Genomic DNA, 23,894 nt, shown 5'->3' on the forward strand with positions numbered 1-23,894 from the left:
ACTAAACGTGATTAGTATAATGCCCAGTCATTTGGATAATAGCTAAATACAACAGTTTCAAGGAAGGGCTATACCAAGAGTAAATCACTCATGGGTCAAATATACTGGTGGCTTAGGAAAGGGAATATGAATCACTTGCCAAATGGGTTCAGAAGAGAGGTGTGGTGCTCTTCCCGAAAGGTTACTCTGATGTTGGGTTTCAAAAACAGCCAATAAGCAAGAGAGGGGACATATAGTTTAAGATTTGCAAAGGTAAGGCAAGAAGTGAGCTGGGAATCGGATAGGAGAAGAAGGCAAGTTTCAGGAGGAACTGAGGGCTGTGATCAAAAATTAGGAGGTGAGGTTTCCTATGTAGATGTCACCTATAATTCAGAAAAGACCTTTCGCCTCCCCGCTTGTTTAGAGGTAATATACTGTGATATGAAGCTTTGCAATGTACTTTTAATGCCATGGATTCTCCATTTTCTGTGTTGTTCTTTGGCATTAGTGCTGCAAGATGTCCCAAGGGAGGCAAGTGATTCTTCAAACTCTGAAGAGAGGTTGAAGGGGGTGAACAGGGTGGGCTGAGAGAGGCTGTAGCTCCCAGCCAAAGGTAGAGATCAGGAGGTGCTGCTGGTACTATTGTAAAACCCACAACAGGGAAAATGGTGACAGACTACAAATAAGAGGAGTTTGAGGAGCAAAGGTTACAATTCTGTAAGGAAGCAATGTACTGGGAACAGATGCCTTCTCAGATGCTGCAGTTCCAAAGGCTGCAATGTGAGCAGCTGTATACTGATTCTATAATGACCTCCAACTGAGGACTTGAGGGAACTGCCACCTGGAAGAGTGTGAAGCAATTCAGTTTACTATTAGAGTCCTATCTTGCCATCGATACATATATGGAACTCCTGATTGAAATCAATGGGGAGTCCCACATAAAATCTATGATAGGACATAGCCCTATTAGTCTTATGGCTCTTCTGTGAAGAAATGGGTCATTATATTTAAGTGGAAGAAGGAATATGTGCAACGCACTGAACTCAGATCACCAGCAGCATTTCCAAACCCTCTCAAAAACCCTGTCTGAGTTTTTGCAGATCTTGATGTAGATCTTAAAATAAGCTTAATGAAAATACCTCAGTACTAAATGTTCAGTGAAAGTAATTTGACAATGAAGCATCAGAATTTCATTTAAAAATAAAAATTAGTGTGGAGGAAAGAGAGTTTTTGTAACCGTAGTAGAGACAGAACAATAGAACGTGATTACAAATACAAAGGCATGTTTTATTTTAGTAATAAGGAGTGATGGTGTCCTTTTTTTTTAATATACTTGATAGTCTCCAGAAATCATTGTTTATAACAACTGCCATTGTGAATGAAATTTTTATGACAATACCAACAGAAAAAAATTATTGCCCTTTATATTTGGTAATTTGCATGATTCTTTTCCTATATGTTAGTCAGTATCTCTTACTGGCATAGACTGTAAGTAAGTTTGAAACAAATATGAGATGGCTGCATTATTAATCAGAACATGGCATATTAAAAATACGACTGCAGACACGTCAATGGTATGATGACATGTTTTACTTCAGCATCTCTCTTTGACAGGAAATATTTGCCAAGCATTAACTGTACTTTCTGAAATTCTGAATAGCATAATTTCCCCATAAATGAGTGCAGTGGGTGCACACTCTAAGTACTTTTCTGTTTTGACAGATTCTGCTGGTTTGAGAGCTCTTCCCTATACACAAAATGAGGAGTACCAATGGAAACTGTCAAAATGGAAGGTGCTTTGAAAGTGTGCTCATTGTAGTAATATAGTTTAATAGACTCACTGGCTAGAATTGTGCACTGGCTTACTGTAAACCCATTGCCCAGCCCCAAGGCAAGTTCACTAAAGTAATGGTGTTGTAAGGGATACAATTCAGGGTGGAATTTGCCCCTCTGTCCATAGCTCCCTGTGACCCAGTTGTTTAAATTTCAAGCTGAGACTGGAATGATAACTTGAAATATTCCAAATCTGACATTGTCAGAACCCTATGTGAGTATATACCAGAAAAGGATTTTCTATATTGCAACTCAACCAATAACAAGAAAACTCCGAGCCGAAGCATTCCCTATGTGGAGTGGAAACTGAGTTATGATTTGTGAGTTGTGGAAACGGAGGCGTGATTTTCAGAGATACTCAGCACTTGCAGCTCCCATTGAATTCCATTAGAATTGTAGGTGTTCAGCATCTCTGGAAAAATTAGGGCCATGGAATTGATGGCTTATTGTTCCCAAGGGATGGGCAGGGGCTTATCCCCCTCCCCCAGTACTGACAGGACGTGGTCCTCAGAAACAATCTGCACATAATGCCTGCCCTCTTCTCTGCCAGTGAAAGCATGCAAAAAGCAGCTAGTCTGAGTGGGATAGAGCAGAAGTGGGAAGCACTGACCCTCTTGGCCTCTGTGGGTGTTTTGCAGGGACTGGCCTTTGACCAGGCCAGAAGGTAAGCTGCTATTCCCACAACCAGTTTCATTAGGGGTCTTAGCATTAATTAATCCCCACCCCACAGGCATCTATTTATGTCAGTTCCATCACCACTGAATGAGGTTTGAGAGCATCAGAACAGCTCCTGTAGAAACACTGCTCTGCTTAGGCCAATGGGGCTGGGAAGTAGTGCAGAAGCCCAAGATCACTGTTTGGATGGCCCTCATCTCTGTGGGCTCTCAGGAGAGTTTGTGGGCCAAACCCCCATCAAATCCATAGTGGGACAAAACCACCTGTCTGCCCAGAAAGGAGGGTTTGATCATTGTGAAACTCTGTGAGCCAAAACTCCTAGGATTCCCAGTCCAGTAAGCAGGAATAATCCATTCAGGGGACAGGTTGGTTCTTAGGTCCTGTCAAACTTAGGAAAGTAACCCAGTGATGACAATATCTGTCAAAAGTGGTGCTTCCTGCCTGTTCCCCAACCCCAGCAGGTGAAACTGTGCTCTAGGATATGCGCATACAACTCCCATTGGCTTCACTGGAAGTTGCATGCAAGTTTCTAAGAGGAAAAAATTAGCCCAGTGTGTATATTTTATTTGTAAAAACATACTGGAATAACATTTTGGTTTGTTAAGTAGGACCACAAAACCTGTTTGTCTTTTGAGATCATATTATTGCAGCTCCTGTTTACATTCAGTGTATAGTCCCAATATCTCCGATAGCTACCAGCTATGATTCTGCTTAATGGGGAACATAAAGAACTATCAGTGGTAGAATTTTCAACAATACTTAGCTTTCATAGATCTCAAAGCACTTCCTAAAGGAAGGCATCATTATCCCCAGTTTCCTGATTGGAAAAATGAGGCACAGATAGGTTAAATAATTGCCTATACGTATAAGGAGGAACAGTGCTGTATCCCAAGATAAAACTGTCTTTGCTATCTTTCTGTCACAAGTGATTATTGCTTCAAGCCATGCTGCTGCTGCTGCTAGGACAAATAGAGGACATACTGGACAGAAAAAAATAATGTGGAACAAATGTTCTTATGTTTTTATATTCATTTGGACTTGCTTGACTTTTATTATTCTGAACTGCAAAAATATGACAGTATATTTAAATTTTTAAGAAATCTTACTTCAGCGTCAAAGCGAGGATCCTGATATGCATCACTGATGTTCACTGGAAGACCCGTGGAAGCTACTAGCTCAGCAATGCTATTATTTATTAGCCAGTCAGAATAAGATGATGATTTCTCCATACTGTCTTTGAAACTATCACAAAGGCACAGCAAGGGAAGAAAAGAATACAATCAATGTTGCTTGAAAGCCCACCATGTATAGTCATTTTAACATCAGAATTATCCATAGCCATAACAAACTGCTAAATGACATCCGCCACAGAATAATAGGCAACTATCAGAACATCTATCTCAGAAATCTCTGGACTTATCTAAATTAACACTTAGTTCGCACCAAACTGGGTTTGAGTCTATCACATTAGCCTATCCCACAGTAAGTGATCATGTGTACTCTGCTGCCAAACGCTCAAAGTTCCCTCATGCTTTGAATCCCCTCTTGCCACAAGCTGAAGTGTTTGTTTAGACAAGCCCCTAGTCTTGATCATGGTGAAAGAGCTGTTATACCAGGGCCCTCTCCCGTAAGCCCTTTTCTAATTCCAGAAACCATCACTTGCATGAATACTCTCACTGGGTAAAATCCTTGCCCCAGTGAAGTCAATGGCAAAACTACCATTGATTTCCATAAAGCCAGGATTTCACCCAGTGTCTTCAACAGGATTACTCATGTAAGTACCGAATTTATTAAACACTCTGGATGAGGCTTTAAAAAACAACCAGTAGTTTAGGCGCATCACTTTTTGTTACCCAACCTGAAAAATCTTAAACGGGTTTAAGGGGTTTTCAGCAAGTGCTGAGTAAAGCCCCCTGAAAATCAGGCCCCTTCAAGGCACCCAAAAATCACTAGTCACTCCTGAAAATCTTTGTCCTCGTATTTCTTAGTTTTCTGGATCCCTTTACTCCATGAAGAGAACTATTAATGTGATTCCAAATAGAAACAGTAATCTGGATCAACTACAATATTATAAATAAAACAATATATAGCTAAGAATGCGAATGTCAGTTTTTTCAAGAAATTAATCAACTATTTTCCCCCATCAAGAGAAATACTGCAAGCTAATGTAGTAACAAGAAATCTATCACTAAAGATTTTTTTAATTATTACAACATTGACTTAATTTCACTTCACCTAGTATTGTAAAATATGTGTCAAAGCTCAGAGAAAGGAGAAATTTGCATAGCCTCAGTCCCAGGAAAATACTAAAGGCTCAATCCTGGGAAGTGTCAAGTGTATGTCTTTTCTCTTTTAAATGGATATTTTCCCAGAACAAAAGTGTTATTTTATAATAATATGGAATATGTCATACATATTGTATTATTAAAAAGAATAAATAAATTGCTTAAAGAATACATTGCTTAAGAATCAGGTCTCTACAAAATTAAGAAAAATGGTACAGTAGAGGCGTTAGGGGACGAGAGCTGAGGAAGCGTTGCTCTAAGTCAGCCATAAAAATGTTGGCATACTGTGGGGCCATGCAGGTACCCATAGCAGTGCCGCTGACTTGAAGGTATATATTGTCCCCAAATGTGAAATAGTTATGGGTGAGGACAAAGTCACAAAGTTCAGCCACCAGGTTTGCTGTGACATTATCAAGGATACTGTTCCTGACCGCTTGTAATACGAACCAGCTGAGTGGCAAACAGCAGAGAGGCTAACAGAGGGAGTTTGCCTGGGATCTGTCTGAGAGGAGGTACGCTAACGGCTGCATTAGGGAGGCTGTGTTGGTGAGTGTCTGTTGTGGGGACAGTTTGACCATGTGCTTGATTGATTGTTTGTTTGAAAAGTGTGAATTGGGAGCGCTTTGTTCCAGGTTAGCCTTGAGTGGGCGTGACTGTTATAAAAAGCCAGTCAGCTGCGAACCAGCTGAGCGGCGAACAGCAGAGAGGCTAAAAGAGGGAGTTCGCCCGGGAGTTCGCCCAGGGAGAGCCCACTGAGGCTTACATCTTGCCGGCTTCTCTGAGTAGTTACTACACCTCCTGAGGAAACTCCTAGAAGGAAGGTTAATATGGATGGGGAGTGTTCAGCTGTTGTGACCGGCACTGGATGTGCCATGTTTGTCTTTCTTCCACAGGACAGAAGCGACTTTGTCTGTACAAAGTGCAAGCTGGTCTCCATATTGGAAGAGCAGGTCCAAGGTCTGGAGAAAAAAGTATCGACCATGCGTTGTATAAGAGAAACTGAAGATTTCCTGGACAGACGTCAGGATATGCTTCTATGGACACAATGTTCTGTAGATTCAGAGCAGGCTGCGCAGCGGGGACAGGAGGAAGGTGAAGAAATTTGGCAGCATGTGACCTCCAGAAGAGGAAAGGGGAGCATCCATGTACCAGCAGCGCAGATACAGGTAAGCAACCATTTTCATGTTCTCTCCACAGGTACTAATGCGGAGAGTGGACTACATGATACATCTGAGGGAAGGGAACAGAAGGAGACTCTGCCGATTGGAAGGCATGAGATGCACTGTCCTAGGGATGGGGGTTCCACGACCACCGCTCCGAAGAGAAGGAGACAGGTGATGGTGGTCGGGGACTCTCTTCTCAGGGGGACTGAGTTATCTATCTGTCTCTCCGACCGGGAAAACCAAGAAGTCTGCTGCTTGCCAGGAGCTAGGATTCACGATGTGACGGAGAGACTGCCAAGACTCATCAAGCCCTCAGATCGCTACCCATTCCTGCTTCTCCATGTGGGCACCAATCATACTGCCAAGAATGACCTTGAGCGGCTCACTGCGGACTACGCGGCTCTGGGAAGAAGGATAAAGGAGTTTGAGGCGCAAGTGGTGCTCTCGTCCATCCCCCCCGTGGAAGGAAAAGGCCTGGGTACAGACCGTCGAATTGTGAAAGTCAACGAATGGCTATGCAGGTAGTGTTGGAGAGAAGGCTTTGGATTCTTTGACCATGGGATGGTGTTCCAAGAAAGAGGTGTGCTAGGCAGAGACCGGCTCCACCTAACGAAGAGAGGGAAGAGCATCTTCGCAAGCAGGCTGGCTATCCTAGTGAGGAGGGCTTTAAACTAGGTTCACCGGGGGAAGGAGACCAAAGCCCTGAGGTAAGTCGGGACGTGGGATACCAGGAGGAAGCACGAGCAGGAGAATGCGAAAAAGGAGGGCTCCTGCCTCATACTAAGAAAGCAGGACAAACAGCAAGTTATCTCAAGTGCCCATACACAAATGCAAGAAGCCTGGGAAACAAGCAGGGAGAACTGGAAGTCCTGGCACAGTCAAGGAATTATGATGTGATTGGAATAACAGAGACTTGGTGGGATAACTCACATGACTGCAGTACTGTCATGGATGGATATAAACTGTTCAGGAAGGACAGGCAGGGCAGAAAAGGTGGGGGAGTTGCATTGTATGTAAGAGAGCAGTATGACTGCTCAGAGCTCCGGTATGAAACTGCAGAAAAACCTGAGTGTCTCTGAATTAAGTTTAGAAGCGTGAGCAACAAGGGTGATGTCATGGTGGGAGTCTGCTATAGAGCACTGGATCAGGGGGATGAGGTGGACGAGGCTTTCTTCCGGCAACTAACGGAAGTTACTAGATCGCAGGCCCTGGTTCTCATGGGAGACTTCAATCACCCTGATATCTGCTGGGAGAGCAATACAGCGGTGCACAGACAATCCAGGAAGTTTTTGGAAAGGGTAGGGGACAATTTCCTGGTGCAAGTGCTGGAGGAACCAACTAGGGGCAGAGCTCTTCTTGACCTGTTGCTCACAAACCGGGAAGAATTAGTAGGGGAAGCAAAAGTGGATGGGAACCTGGGAGGCAGTGACCATGAGACGGTCGAGTTCAGGATCCTGACACAGGGAAGAAAGGAGAGCAGCAGAATACAGACCCTGGACTTCAGAAAAGCAGACTTTGACAACCTCAGTGATCTGATGGGCAGGATCCCCTGGGAGAATAACATGAGGGGGAAAGGAGTCCAGGACAGCTGGCTGTATTTTAAAGAATCCTTATTGAGGTTACAGGGACAAACCATCCCGATGTGTAGAAAGAATAGTAAATATGGCAGGCGACCAGCTTGGCTTAACAGTGAAATCCTTGCTGATCTTAAACACAAAAAAGAAGCTTACAAGAAGTGGAAGATTGGACAAATGACCAGGGAAGAGTATAAAAATATTGCTCGGGCAATCAGGAAGGCCAAATCACACCTGGAGTTGCAGCTAGCAAAAGATGTTAAGAGTAACAAGAAGAGTTTCTTCAGGTATGTTAGCAACAAGAAGAAAGTCAAGGAAAGTGTGGGCCCCTTACTGAATGAGGGAGGCAACCTAGTGACAGAGGATGTGGAAAAAGCTAATGTACTCAATGCTTTTTTTGCCTCTGTCTTCACGAACAAGGTCAGCTCCCAGACTGCTGCACTGGGCAGCACAGCATGGGGAGGAGGTGACCAGCCCTCTGTGAAGAAAGAAGTGGTTCGGGACTATTTAGAAAAGCTGGACGAGCACAAGTCCATGGGGCCAGATGCACTGCATCCGAGAGTGCTAAAGGAGTTGGCGGATGTGATTGCAGAGCTATTGGCCATTATCTCTGAAAACTCATGGCGCTTGGGGGAGGTCCCGGATGACTGGAAAAAGGCTAATGCAGTGCCCATCTTTAAAAAAGGGAAGGAGGATCCTAGGAACTACAGGCCAGTCAGCCTCACCTCAGTCCCTGGAAAAATCATGGAGCAGGTCCTCAAGGAATCAATTCTGAAGCACTTAGAGGAGAGGAAAGTGATCAGGAACAGTCAGCATGGATTCACCAAGGGCTAGTCATGCCTGACTAATCTAATTGCCTTCTATGACGAGATAACTGGCTCTGTGGATGAGGGGAAAGCAGTGGATGTGTTGTTCCTTGACTTTAGCAAAGCTTTTGACACCGTCTCCCACAGTATTCTTGCCAGTAAGTTAAAGAAATATGGGCTGGATGAATGGACGATAAGGTGGATAGAAAGCTGGCTAGATTGTCAGGTTCAACTGGTAGTGATCAATGGCTCCATGTCTAGTTGGCAGCCGGTATCAAGTGGAGTGCCCCAAGGGTCGGTCCTTGGGCCGGTTTTGTTCAATATCTTCATTAATGATCTGGAGGATGGTGTGGATTGCACCCTCAGCAGGTTTGCAGATGACACTGAACTGGGAAGAGAGGTAGATACGCTGGAAGGTAGGGATAGGATACAGAGGAACCTAGACAAATTAAAGGATTGGGCCAAAAGAAATCTGATGAGGTTCAACAAGGACAAATGCAGAGTCCTGCACTTAGGACGGAAGCATCCCATGCACCGCTACAGACTAGGGACCGAATGGCTAGGCAGCAGTTCTGCAGAAAAGGACCTGGGGGTTACAGTGGACGAGAAGCTGGATATGAGTCACCAGTGTGCCGCTGTTGCCAAGGAGGCCAATGGCATTTTGGGATGTATTAGTAGGGGCATTGCCAGCAGATCGAGGGACGTGATCGTTCCCCTCTATTCGACATTGGTGAGGCCTCATCTGGAGTACTGTGTCCAGTTTTGGGCCCCACACTACAAGAAGGATGTGGAAAAATTGGAAAACGTCCAGCGGAGGGCAACAAAAATGATTAGGGGACTGGAACACATGACTTATGAGGAGAGGCTGAGGGAACTGGGATTGTTTATTCTGCAGAAGAGAAGAACCCTTTACCGCTTTTCACCCTAGCTGAGATTTGGGGGGCGTGTCATAAATATAAAGGGAAGGGTAAACCCCTTTAAAATCCCTCCTGGCCAGAGGAAAAAAGGGTTAAGAAAAGGGTTAAGAAGCTAAAGGTAACCTCGCTGGCACCTGACCAAAATGACCAATGAGGAGACAAGATACTTTCAAAAGCTGGGAGGAGGGAGAAAAACAAAGGGTCTGTGTCTGTCTGTGTGATGCTTTTGCTGGAGACAGAACAGGAATGGAGTCTTAGAACTTAGTAAGTAATCTAGCTAGGTATGTGTTAGATTATGATTTCTTTAAATGGCTGAGAAAATAGCTGTGCTGATAGAATGAATATTCCTGTCTGTGTGTCTTTTTTGTAACTTAAGGTTTTGCCTAGAGGGATTCTCTATGTTTTGAATCTAATTACCCTGTAAGGTATTCACCATCCTGATTTTACAGAGGTGATTCTTTTTTACTTCTATTAAAAGTCTTCTTATAAGGAAACTGAATGCTTTTTCATTGTTCTAAGATCTAAGGGTTTGGGTCTGTGGTCACCTGTGCAAATTGGTGAGGATTTTTACCAAACCTTCCCCAGGAAGTGGGGTGCAAGGGTTGGGAGGATTTTGGGGTGAAAGATGTGTCCAAACTACATTTTTTCAGGAACCCAGATAAAGTTGGGTGGTGGCAGTGGAAGTCCAAGGGTAAAATAGTTTGTACCTTGGGGAAGTTTTAACCTAAGCTGGTAAAAGTAAGCTTAGGAGGTTTTCATGCCGGTCCCCACATCTGTACCCTAGAGTTCAGAGTGGGGAAGGAACCTTGACAGGCTTAAAAGCCAACCCTGGGAGAGAGCCAGGGCTGAGGGCAAGAAAAACTAGGCTGATTGGGGAAATGGCCACAGCTGGTCTATGCCCCAATCAGGCCGCAGCTGGGCCTATAAAGGGGCTGCTAGGCTGAAGCTTAGCTAGAGTCTCTCCCTGTGTTCAGAGAGGGAAGGACTTGGCTGCAGGGACCTGAGGGAACATCTAGATTGGAGCAGGGCTGATGGGGAAAGGCCTTGGGAGCAGGGGAGCTCTGGCCTGGAAACCCCCAGGCTGCAAGGCCTAGATTAGGGCCTATTAGGTACTGGGGTTGCAAGGAGGCAGCCCACGGGTAGACAGAGACAGCAGGTCCAAACCCCCTTGCCTGTGATGAGCGGCTGATATACTGCAGTCTGCCCTGGGGAGTGGGGCTAAGCAATGACCAGCGGTAGCCAAGACTGAGGTGAGATGGGGGTAGTGGGTGGGGATTCCCAGGGGAGGGGAGACCCTCAGGGATTGTTGGGGCTTACTGCCAGGGGGCAGCACCCCAGTGGGAGGAGGCACTGGCTCCTGGGAGGGACTGGGGCCAGCGGTAAGGTGGATCACCAGACAGCAGAGGGCACTCCAGAGGCTGACGAGCTAATTCCCAAGGACAACCAGCAGGAGGCGCCGTTGGGTGAGTCTGGCTCTATTACAGGTGCTAGAGAGCTGCCTAGTAGCCTGTCATTCATATTCTGACCTATTCATGATGACGACAGCATCTCCTTTGTCAGCCTTTTTGATTATGATGTCAGAGTTGTTTCTGAGGCTGTGGATGGCATTGTGTTCTGCACGGCTGAGGTTATGGGGCAAGTGATGCTGCTTTTCCACAATTTCAGCCCGTGCACATCGGCGGAAGCACTCTATTTAGAAGTCCAGTCTGTTGTTTCGACCTTCAGAAGGAGTCCACCCACAATCCTTCTTTTTGTAGTGTTGGTAGAAAAGATTCTGTGGGTTAGTATATTGTTCAGAGGTATGTTGGAAATATTCGTTGAGTCGGAGTCATAGAAAATAGGATTCTAGGTCACCACAGAACTGTATCATGTTCGTGGGGGTGGAGGGGCAGAAGGAGAGGCCCCAAGATAGGACAGATTCTTCTGCTGGGCTAAGAGTATAGCTGGATAAATTAACAATATTGCTGGGTGGGTTAAGGGATTTTTAAAGACACTACAGATGATTTTTCATATTTTTTTAATTACATCAGAATTAAGACTGGTGCCTTAGCTGTGCATTTCCATACTTTTAATATGCTTGTATTTCTTAAGTTTAGCCTTTATGAAAACCCAACAGTTTCCCAACCCTTCCTTTCACTGTTTTTTTTTTCAGGCAGAAGAGGTGATTGGCCCACTGTGATTAATTATATATGATGCTCAATAAAGAGTTGCAATTATAAACAGATCGGGGAGTAGAATTATTTCAAGGCTCCTTTTTGTGTAGAAGTCTGCTTACAAAAAAGAGCAACTTGTAAATGATCACTTTTAGTGAGGTAACTAGAAATGTATTATCTGTAGTCCCCCCCATTAGTCTAATAAATAAAAGGAATCAATTAAATTTTTTTTTGTATTTTCTGCGTTGACATCATTATTTCTTGCATTCAGCAGTGGCAAAAATGGTGAAAATATTATATTGTAGTGTCACATTTTTGTAATTTTGATATGCAGTTGTGAACTCAGTTGCGTGGGGCATGTGGATAAGGAATCATGAAGTAGTCTTCTGAATAGATAACATGAGTGTTTGAAGCAATAAGAACCTATGGACATATAATAGGAGAATGCTACTCCTTTTCAAGGTTGACTCTCTGCTACAGCTAGCCTAAAGGCTGCAAAACTGGCAGCAAAACTAGCACAGGATATCAGAATCATGGGCCTGATTCACCACCCTTCTACACCCACTCTGCAGAAGTCTAAAAGGATCTCATCCTATTCCTCATCTACTCAATAGCAAAATTCATTCTGACTCATTGATAGCAGGATTATGACCTAGGTAATGGGCAGCTATTTATAAGTGCAAAAACAAATGCAAGTCATCTCAGGTTTGAAGTGACAACTCTCTAATTTTCAACCGTTAAAAAGCATTTTTAAAGAACAAAGGGACTCGAGTTCCCTTGAGAAATAACTATCAATTTTCAGGCAATACAGTATTAAAATAGCTGAATGTCTCAGTCAATGAGAGAGGATTGATTTAGTTGGCTATGCTCATTTTCTGCAGACTAATTCATAGAATTTGCCTCTTTCAAAGGAATGTTAAAAATGTTCACCAAAGTTATAAATAAAGATTAACAATTTTAACTTGGGACAAGAATTTTGAGTGAATCTAATTATATAGTAAATATTTTGACAGCAATCTAAACTGATATTTTAATATTTCAAAGATAAGTGCAAAATTTGGTTAAATAATTTAAGATTTATTCCAGGGGCATCACAGACCCGAGAGGGAAAAAAACCTTTAAGGGTAAAATTCTAATTACAGATGCAAAGCACTTGGTGTGTATCTTTAAAAACAAAACAACCCTCCCCCTCCTAAAATCGGTAGAATTGTAAAACTTGCAGCAAAGATTAAAATCTAGACATTATTATATGTGAGACTGATAAAATCCATACTGGATTATGAGTGTCAAGCATTTGAAGCAGCAAACAATTTCAAGTTTTAAAAAAAACTAGACATAATTCAGAATGAAGTTTTAAAAGCATGTTGTCTACATCACCAGCAAATGTTTTACAGATACTCTACGGAGAGCGCGACTGAGATTTTAGGAGGAGGAATCTAAGTATTTATTTCTGGTGTAAATTTAAATCAAGAGGCTCAATCCTCGGACTCAACAGCACAAAGCAAATGGGAAGCTGCCCTAAACGGGCAGCTAAGGATCCCCTGACATAGGGAAATTCTTGAGTAGTGCAGGGTCGTCTTAGGCAACTCTATGCCACCCACTCCTCACTTCCTCCACGTAGGAGGAGGGAGTACCAAGGGTGGGGAGAAAGCACAAAACTGCTATGGGAGTGTGGGATTGTATGGGACTATCACAGCCACTGTAACTTTAAGCAGCCCTTTGGCTGCTCTAAATTATGCCACAAGCCATTTCAGCTCCTCGGATAGGAGGAGAAAAAAGATGTCTTAAAGCCACCTTCCCTGCACCTCATCTTCATCAAGCCTAAACCCCACACAGATGAGCACTGAGCCTTCAGGATTTTTAAAAAGGTGTTAGTAATGTGAATAAAAGAAAAATTTATACTTCTTAAAAGGGGGAGGGAAACTAGAAACATTTGGCAAAACTTGCACTTTTAAGAATGAAATGACTGTTAGAAATGAGAATGTGAATCTATGATTATTCATAAATTGAAACCAACCATGTAGTATGAGAAACTGACAAATCAAACAAGTGATGAACACAAAGAAAACATGGTCTCCAAGGCTATTTCTTTGCAAATAACTGCAGAGAAAAAAAAGAGATGAAGCAAGGAGAATATTTACTGATAATCAGGGTTGTTTCACTATGACAATATTTAGGGAAGTAACAGTTGAGAAAGGTAAAGGATCACACACAAAATCCATTTCTTCTAACAATGACAAGGGAAAGGCATTAGAATTTGGAAAGCTATATTATCCCTGGAGCCACCTTGCTTCACTGTAGAATTTCTGCCTAGTACTTTCCCCACTCAACAGTCTGCATGGCTCCCTGCTACAATTTCAGATAATGGTACATATCTTCACTAAAGCCACAATGAAGAACCTGATTTTGCAGTTTTCATTCAGGCATAACACCCAGTGATTTTAAATCAGTAGGAGTCTTCCTGAATAAGGTCTGCAGACTCTCGAGTGAAAAGGGCAAAAGTCATTGGAAATAATTTTCAAATGTCAAGGACTTTGGGCATTGTTTTGTATCCCAAATAACCTTTATTTCCCCATTGTAGTGCAACTAATTAGTGTGTGTGTGCACACGCTAGGATGACCATGCAGATCTAAATGTGGCACGCTAACTGCCAGTCTAGAACTGACCTTTGCAAACCCAGCCTGACTTTCCACGCAGAATAGGGATTAAAAGTAATGTCATTTTTTTATATGAGAGATACAGGGCTTGCTAATCTGAGATATATGGGCATACACAACTATGTATGTTGAAAAAACTGATACCATGCATGTATGTGTTCATTCACATAGCTTGATTAAAATGAAGTTACTCTTGACTCAATCATATGTAAAGCAACAGCATCAGTATGTGTCAATATATTCTATAGCAACTTCTGAAATTTTATATCAAAAGTTTGAAGTAAGAATCTCTGCTACCCTATATGTACTGGTACAGACACACAACAAATTATGGACCCAATCCTACAACCCAGCACAGTGCCTGCAAAGTGTGCATTTAGGCCGAACTCTACTGTGGCTTCCTCCAAATCCCACCCTGAATGGGATGTCCCACAGTGTGAAGGGGAGTGCAGTGCAAGAATTGGGGTGGTAACCCAAAGGAGGCTGGCCTGCTCATTATCCCATCCTCAGTTCCTTTGTAAAACAGGAACTCCATGGGACATGAGAGTGCTTGCCACAGAGCTGGACCTCCTTCCATGGGCACATGCTCCTCTTCACACACAAATGTGGAAGGGACTGAATGACTTGTCTAGGCCAAAACAAATCTGTGGCACAATGAGGAATAGAATCTTCTGTCCTGAGTCCTGGTCCCATGCTTTAACAAACAGACACCCTTCCTCCCCATTAACTGTCTTAGGAAAGAGCCATTGTTATTCTGAGGCTCCTGATCAAAAGCAATAATTTATAATTCTCACGTGAACTAGCAAGTCAACTGTTCATACACCCAGCATTCTCATTTCTTCTTGCTCATTTTCCTTTTACTCCTTGCTTCCTCTATCCCATCCCTCTCTGTTGGTGGATAGGACACAGACGGGAGTTATGAGACCTGGATTCCATTCCTGGCTCTGCATCTGACTTCATGTAGCCTTGGGCAAGTTACTTAACCCTTCTGATCCTCAGGTTCCCCATCCATAAAATGAGGATGATATAATGCTAACCACTTTTTGTAAAGCGCTTTGAGATCTATGGATGAAATGATTTTCATAAAGTAATAAGCACTACCATTATAATTATCTAACCTATAATGCTTCTAATCACCATGGTAGCTATGAGTGGGATCTCTCCTTACAATTTTGGAAGTGAAGTAGTACAGCATTAAGAAAAGTGAATTTTAGTTTACTGTATTCTTAAAAGGGGACTGTCAAAGCTGGCAGAGCTTAAAATTAGATTTAGCAACTTTGTATTGTCCTGAGTGCACGTATATAAACCATACCTCCACTCTACCTGCCAAGTTATTGTTAGCAGGATAGAAACTGAGGATTTTTTGTAGTATTCATATTATATTCCTAATACAAATTTCAAAATCAATACAAACTGCTTTCAGTGAAATTTTTGGGATAAGATTCAGTTTTAGGATTCAACCTTAAGGGAAGGGAAAAAGCTTTCAATGATACCCCTGAATTCCCATGCAATAGGTTGGTTTCTTGGGGCCTTTAGAGGAGCAATGAACACTCAGTACCTTGCAGGATTGGGCACTTGGAAGGTAGCCCCGGTTATGCAAAAATATCTGTTTGCACTACTGTTTCCAATCTATTAATTAAAGATCAGGTTCACAGATGACTTTATAAAGTAAGGATGGATTCTGGTACACATTTAGATGGGTTCCCAGCTGGCATTCAGCCACACTCATTTACCATCTCACTATCATGCATTTCCAGAGGTTTGTATGTTTTTCCCTTTCAGCAGGAGTCAGAAATAAAAACAGTCTGGTGGCCAACCCTTTGATGCTACTGCAGAAAAACATTTTACATTCAATCAATGCAGCACAAATCTGAAATCATTCCATTAATAAAATACAACTGTATTAAATTATTTTTACTTTGATACTCACCAAGCAAAGCAAAATCTGTCACTATTAATTGGGTAGTGTTCTTCATGAACAATAAAGGGACCTCAGATCTTCCCTGGCTCAGCGGCAGTGTACACTGACACAAAGGCAGTATGTAGATGTGGAGCCTTATTCAAGCAATACTCCCTTGGAAATAAATGGGAGTTTTGCCTGAGTAAAAAGTGCACGATCAGGCAGATTTTAATCAAATTTAGTCCAGTGTTTCATAAGTAAATATACTAAGGTTTAATAGAGCAAACACCTGTAACTCACTATGACATAACCATCAATCCATTACCATAGAAGATGAGTTCTAACCTGTTCTCAGCATCAGCACTCCATTTTGGAGACAGCAACTCAAAGGATTTTGTAAACTTCACCACCTGTTGTATTAAAAAAAAATCATTCTATCTGAACTTGGGATTTTTCATGAAAAATTACATATGTATTCAACAGCAATGTAATGTTTTATATATTAATTATATTTTTAGCCAGGGATCTTAGACTGAATGTTCAATCGCACATTCCTCAGGTGGACTATTCATGTTCAAAATTTATACTGCAACACAGAACATAAGCAAACTATAAAGATACTCAATTGATTTTTTTTCATGCTCCTTCCCAAAATAGTATTTTTCCTACAATGTTTTGCTACAGCATAGAGAGAGGCTCACAATGACTTAAAAGGACCAGTTCTTTATTCTATCATAGTCCATAAATGAAGCAGCTAAATAATCTGAAAAACAACCAGAAATAATCAGAGGAGAAACACAACAACATCAGTTGACCAGATTAACTCCCACTGAACTTCCTCTAATATATGTAATATGGCCAGATAGTCAACAACTTTTAAGTACAACTTCCCATTTAAATTAATTGGTTAATTTCAGTGGGGAGTTATTCTTAACAGCTGACGGCATGTTATGGACTATAGAGAATATTTCTGGCTTTTAACAGCTGGCACCAGGTGCCTCAATGACTTACATTTCCTCCAATGTATTGGAGTTATGATTCACAGTCCTTGCAGAGATGCCCGATTATCAGACTTACAAAGAACCAGTGTACATTCTTAAATAAATGTTCAGCAGTCTGCAAATGTCAGTGTTGCAGAGATTCTGTAACGGCACAGGCTGAATGGTGCATGAAATCAAATTCTTGATAAGAACTTTTTATATTGTTAACCTCCTGGTCTTTAACATAACTTTAGAGTAAAATAATTATTCCTTTGATAAGTGGACAGATTATTCCCCATTGCACCATCTTGTCTTGGTATTGAACTTCAGATAAACATGGCTTTTTTATAAGTAATACCCACATTGTATTACCATGGGTTGTTTCAAGCTACAATTAATGCCATCTCCAGTGACACAAATTTGAATGTTTGCCAGGAGTTTATCTGCAGCTCGCATCCCTGAAAGAACACGATGGCATGTATTCCATCGAACAGGCTATTTTCCAAAATCACAGTAATAATAATAAATAATACACTTACATATGGGCTCAGAAAGAAACATGTTATCTTTAACTCTTACCCCACTTACAATTCCAGAAACTGCAAGTCAAATGAAAAGTTTAGAGAATGTAGGGGCCAGTCCTCCTACCTCCTCCGTGGCTATGAAAGTCCCCAGATTCAACAGATCCAGTGCTGTTCCACTGGATGTGTGTGCAAAGAGGACACAGCCTAGCTCCACTGTCCCTCTCCCACTTTTCTACACAGGAGAAAATGTGGATGGGACAAAAGAAAACAAGATGGAGCACCCCCAGACAGGAGGGAGGCCATAGAGGTGTAGAATGCTGTAGTCTCAGGGCACCAGCAATTTTTAAATTTTCACACACGCACCCCTCCCCCGAAAAAAAGTATTTTTACATGAAACCAAAATGTTGTCTATTTGAACAGAAAATACTGAAGGATTCAGGGAAATATTTGTGAATTTACATTTGAACAAAAATAAAAGATGCAAAACTACAAAAGCTACAAAAATAGTTACAAAGGCATTTAGTGCCTATTTGCTGAAATGCATGCAGAATGAACTAGGTTCTAAAAGATGCACATTAAATAACTGGTTTATGGTTCTCTGGATCTGGTTGTGTATATTACGGCTGCTTTCAAGCACCACAATTCAGTAAGATATTTTTAAAAATGACAATTTTAGCAGTGAGTTTCAGGAAGATGGTACAACAAAGACAGATTTTTTTCCTTAGAGCAATTGCATTGTGGAGAAAAAGAAAACAGAAGACAAATGCTTTTAATCCATCTTAATTGTTTTTATAACCACACCAGAGTAGCAGTTTGCTTCTCAGTTAAATGCTGCTACCATCACACACAGACCAGGGTCTCAAAAAAAACCCCAAACAAAAACACACAGGCAAGTAAGGACTATATAACTACAACTGGATCACTCCTCTTGAAGTCAATTCCATAAAGAACTTGGCGTGACTATACTAAAAATCTTTAGGTGAGCAAAAGGGACTAGAAACAGATGGTGTGGTTTTGCCTTGAGAAAAATAAATATAAAGTCTATATAACTTAAAATAAGAATTATATATTGAAAAACATTCACTGTGCAATATGGTACTTACATTTTATATGTAAAAGCCTCACCACAATAAAAACAGACATTATCCCACTCATGTATTAGACCTTCTCTAAAATTTGAAGGACCACTTACTGGTGATTCAATGTCTTCCAGGAGTAACACTGAACATCGTTCACACTTCAACAGAGTCTGGGCTCGATGCATGATTTTCTTAACAATTTTCTCTAAGTCTGTCTGTTCCTCAAAGAGGTCATTAACTACCTCCAGCAAAGCCTGCATAAGAGGACAGGAAATTATTACTTTGGTTGCAGAAATAACAATTAAATGATTTACTTGTAAAGATGTGCACTCTTTGGGTCTGATTCTGATCTCGTTACATAGATGAAAATCTAAGAGTAACTCCCCATATGTCTTCATTCAAGCAAAATTCTTACTGATTTTAGTGTCAATTGAATCAATGGGAGTTCTTATTGAGTAAAGAGTGAGTAAGAACCGAATAATGGCCCTACATAGGCCCAATCCAACTCTATTGCAATCCATGGGATTTTTTCCATTTACTTCAATGGATTTTGGATTGGATCCAAGAAGAGAGAGTTTCATAGGAGTATTTAGCTACCAGGGTTTATATGCTTCACGATGGGATGGAAAACTGTCTTTTAATAACACGTCCGCATGTGCTGACCTGTGGTTGGGTGGCCAAGATTTGTTTTAGAACATTATGATGATGCCTGTAATAATAATCCTGCTTTACTCATTTATTTTAAAAAGTTCATTGCCATTTCAAACACAAGACATGGCTAGGGAGAGACAAGATGTGTAAATATTTTTACATTAGACAGTCACACTGATCCTTACTTTACAATCAGCTTACACAAACCTTTATAAATCCGAATGAACCCATTTTTTCTATTAAAAATAGACCTAAGATCTGATGCAAGGGTACCAGACATGCAAAAACATTCCACGTGAACATTTTCCACCAAGATAGGGAGGTATTTGAAGGTGATCTGCAAATGGGGAAAAAACATTGGACCAGATCCTTAGCTGGTGCAGGTAGGCATAGCTCCCTTGAAGTGGTGGAGTGCTGATTTAGACTAGCTGAAGATTGAGCCCCTTGTGTTTGCTTTCTTTTTCTTCATTATGATGTGCGAAGGAGATCTGAAATGTGTTTTGTGTTTGCTCCTTTTTTCTAGAAATATCAGGAATACGAAGCCTTGCCTTACCCATTTTTGCAGGAGGGACTAGAGGACTGCAGCAGGAACTTTTGTCCCTTCAAATGAGGGCTGAGAAAATGTTGAATCTTTCACAAAGGGGCAGATTCTGATCACACTTAAGGTTGGTCTACACACAACTTGAGCTCTGATTTCACTATATCAGTTTAGAAACTAATTTAGTGAAATCAGTGTAACCCCCTTCAGCGGGCACTTATTTCATATTCGTATTCCTATAATAATTTTGCTTAAGTCAGTTCTTTACCAATTTAAGGTAAATCAAAATAGGGCACTCCTAATCTGAAATAAGAGTCTCAATATAAAAGGCCTGCACTAGTTACGCTAAATCAATTTTAAAGCTATTTAGTCAAATTGGTGCTCAAATTGTGTGCAGACAAGATCTTATTAGCATCTTACTCTATAGGTATGTCTACACTGCAATGAAAAACCCGCAGATGGCCAACTCGGTCTCACGGGGCTTGGGCTCCAGGGCTGTTTCATTGCTGTGTAAACTGCTGGGCTTGGGCTGGAGCCCGAGCTCTGGGACCCATTTGCAAAACAAGAAAATATATATATATTTTTAATTTAAAAAAGCTGTTAGGCCTTTCTCATAGTACATGAGACGGCAAAAAAAAAGGCACAAACACAATAGTTCTTTCCTTCACAGGCAACGTTTACTACTTAACCTATATCTGCACCTTAAGAGTAAATCTGATAAATAAACACCCAAATTTAAATTTACAACTTAACCATGAGTTGAAAATATTTTTAAATGTAGTTTCCTTTTCTATTTTAAATATAATGGGCCAAATTCTTTTTAATATAAATCAACCAGGGGTGTTTGGAACAATTTTTATGGTGGGGGTTCTGAGACCCACAGACCAAATGGTAAACCCTATATATAATGGAAACCACTTCAAGCCAAGAGGTGCTGCAGCACCCCCAGAACCCCTAGTTCTAGCACCTGTGAGTAAACTGAAGACACTGAAGTTACACTAGAGATGAATTTGACCCATTATTTTGTGTCACTGGGTACAGCATTTGCATTAAAGTGTCTCCATATCACTAAATATATAAAAGAAAATTAGTAGTCTGAGTCTTGCTAATAAGCAAACCAGGGTCCAAATGGGAAAAATCTTGATTTACACAGATTACAATCTAAACCATACAAGCTTCTCTATGTTGGCTTATTCAGGGTTTGCTGTCTTGCCAAATCAAGGTCTATATTTACAAGACAATTTAATTAATTCAGTTTAATTGAATCCCATCTAAAAAAATAATAAAGCAGTTCAAACTGACAACCAAGATGATATCAAAATGAGCTTGCTTGAATGTCCATGTACATTTTGTCAAGCAAATTCCACAAAACTTTTCTTCAGATAACACATACAGCCACAACTGGGATGACAGGCCCCGAATTTGAGCCAACTTAAAATGGATATAATAAGGAATGCCTCAAGGAAAGTAAAATAGGCACTAAAACATAATCTACCAAGAAATTTTAAAATAATAACTCATGCATGTGTAAAATAGCAACTGTACAAACCAACATTCCATTGTTCTGTGCTCTTCCTGCAACTCTAGAGTGTCACTGAACACAGGTCACCACAGAGCTGCCAAATGGCAATGGGTTTTGTTAATACTTACTTGAGATTGAAATAGTGATCAAGAAAGGGCAGGACAATTCCCTGAGCTGCGCTCAATCCCCAGAAATTGCCATATTCTAATAAAGAGTGAGTGTGAAACATTTAGGGGAGGGGAGGAGGTATTCAAGAGCCATGAAAAATCACCATATTTTCCTGTTTAAAACTACCCATCTGGCTAAGGAGATTAAAATGAGACTTCCTCCAGAGTCCATTATCAACACTTTAAGGGTTTCCCTTCAGAGTGATCTGATGATTTCAAATGTTTTGTTTTATTTGTTTACTTCTTTCTTTGTGCCACAACTTCATCAGAAATGTCAGCATGCTTCTATAAAAGGGAAACGTCACCACCAGTGTTTAGTCTCAAGAGAAAATAAGGTTTATATGACAGAGGATTTGGCTTCCATCAGCTCAAGTCTCAAAATTAAAGACTAGATTTTTTTACCACTAATAAAGTCCCACAGAGCAAAAGACAGCTCTTGGCAATTCCTCCTCAATCTGTCCTATGTAAGTTTAGATAGCATTAAAGAATTAATTGCAAACAGCTAAATCCCTGAGCAGCTTCAGTCACCATATTGTTAAAAAAACTGCCACAAAAATGTCTCCTTCTCCCCCTCTCTCCCAAAATTGCAGTGGTCCATACTCAGACCTGTACAGGGGTAAAGACCTCATGATCTACAATCTAGAGCTCTAAACTATTGGAAAGGGGAGACTCCTAGCTTCCCAATGGGACATAAAGCAAAGGTGTCTGGTCCTGGTAGATACCAAGATACTCATGATTACATAGTTATATATACAAAATCTAAGGTAACGTTTGGAGATTTTAATATTTGTTCATTATAATTTCCCTCTCCTTACAAATCATACCTAGTTGGACACATAGGGTGAAATCTTGGTCCCATTGAACTCAGTGAGAGGACTGAACAAAGGGAGTTTAGCTTCACAGGAGGAGAGATTTAAGAAAAACAATACCAATAAAAAAAACTCGCTAGAACATTTCCATGATCTTTTTTCTGCAAAATATGTGTTATGTACAGAATGCATAACGGTGTGGCTTAAAGGTTGTGGTTGTACTCCTTTGGAGTACCCTGCATAACTCACTCCTGGTAGGCAAATGAAATATTACAAATAAAGGATGCTTGAGGGTTGATATTTCTGGAATTTTAAACAGATCTGGAACTGTGGAAATGTAACTCATTCTACTCTGCAGCATGGGTTCTAAACACACATATCTTAGCACAATAAACTTGAAATTGTCAACAGGAAACAAACATTTAACATCAAAACCAAATTTATCTACCACCATCTAAGCCTGTAGCTTCAAGGGCATTCACCATCCACTTAAAAGGTTCTCTTGGGATTATTTTGAACTAAAACATAATTGGTTCCTTAAAACTGTCTGTTCTGGAATTTGAAGGAAAGAGAGATGTGGTTGATAGCTGTCCAACGTGTTGCTCTCTACTTACTCTGCTTCTGTCATATTCCTTCCTTGAAGCAGCAAATAGCTGAGCATTAGATATGGCAATTCCACAAAATGGGAGGTACATCTGCATCACCTGTTTCACAGAGAAATTTTAGGTCATTAGGAAACACTATTGAACGTAAGCATCCATATTATTTAGCAATGAGATCTGAGGACACTTGGCAACTCTCAGGAAGTGCTCTGCACCCTTAAAGTCTTCCATTATATAAGTAAAAACAAAGCAAATTATCTGTGAATGGACCCTAGAGATTGGGGGAAAGAACTATTCCAAACATTAGCCCCCCAAACCAAACCAGACTCAAAACTATTTGGATTTATGGATTCAGCTGGTGAAGATCTTTGCTATTATTCTGACAAATCCATTGCAGGATTCTCAGCAAGTGTGGAAATCCGTCCTCAGGTGGAAACTGCATTAAAATCTTGAATATTCTGGAGTTTCCCCAAGTCAAAGGATTCCCTTTCTTTTGGGATTGCCTCTGTCATGGTAACCCCTTCCCCTCCCCCTTCAAACATGCAACATCTGAAGATGGCAAGCGCAGCAGAGACTGACTCTGACTCTGAGAGGAACAGAGTTGAAGATCAAGCTTCAGGAGCTGTAGGGAGGGAGGGAGGGAGGGAAGGAAGGAAGGAAGGAAGGAAGGAAGGAACAGCATCTGGTTGAGTAGAAATGTGGAAAAAGGGGAAGAAAATTCAAAAAGTTCATATGCATTTAGGTAAGAATCTAAACTTGAGACTACACTGAATCTTTTAAAGTTCACTCCATTTACTTTATTTTAAAAATACTAGGGAGGGAGGTGAGAACCACAGTGACAGGGAATGAAGTGGCCACAGATTGTGCTTGCTCTGTATTTCAAATGAACAAATCCTCTAGCCAAATACTTCAATAACTGTAAAGTTTAGGATTTTGTGCATAAAGCTCACATGAGGTGAGGTGAGGTGACTTCACAATACCAACAAGAAACTAAAACCATAAGAATACTGGTACTTTCAAACCAGAGCTTTGAAACAATAGATGCAGCATTGGCACCGCTGGCTAGTTCTGGCCCAGTCC

General features: G+C 41.1%; 1 protein-coding gene across 1 annotated transcript in view; it reads right to left on the minus strand.

Moving 5' to 3' along the window:
* The window catches only part of PDE11A (phosphodiesterase 11A), a 224,276-nt gene that overhangs the window by 94,688 nt on the left and 105,694 nt on the right, over window positions 1–23,894 (minus strand). The window contains exons 3-6 of the mRNA XM_074967652.1: window positions 22,827–22,916; window positions 18,639–18,779; window positions 16,288–16,352; window positions 3,594–3,729 (exon numbers count right to left, since the gene is read on the minus strand). Of these exons, the coding sequence (XP_074823753.1) occupies window positions 3,594–3,729; window positions 16,288–16,352; window positions 18,639–18,779; window positions 22,827–22,916 (432 nt within the window). The remainder of the gene's footprint in view (window positions 1–3,593; window positions 3,730–16,287; window positions 16,353–18,638; window positions 18,780–22,826; window positions 22,917–23,894) is intronic.

This window comes from Natator depressus, chromosome 11 (assembly GCF_965152275.1).
Source record: "Natator depressus isolate rNatDep1 chromosome 11, rNatDep2.hap1, whole genome shotgun sequence".
In the NCBI taxonomy this organism is placed as follows: Eukaryota; Metazoa; Chordata; order Testudines; family Cheloniidae; genus Natator; species Natator depressus.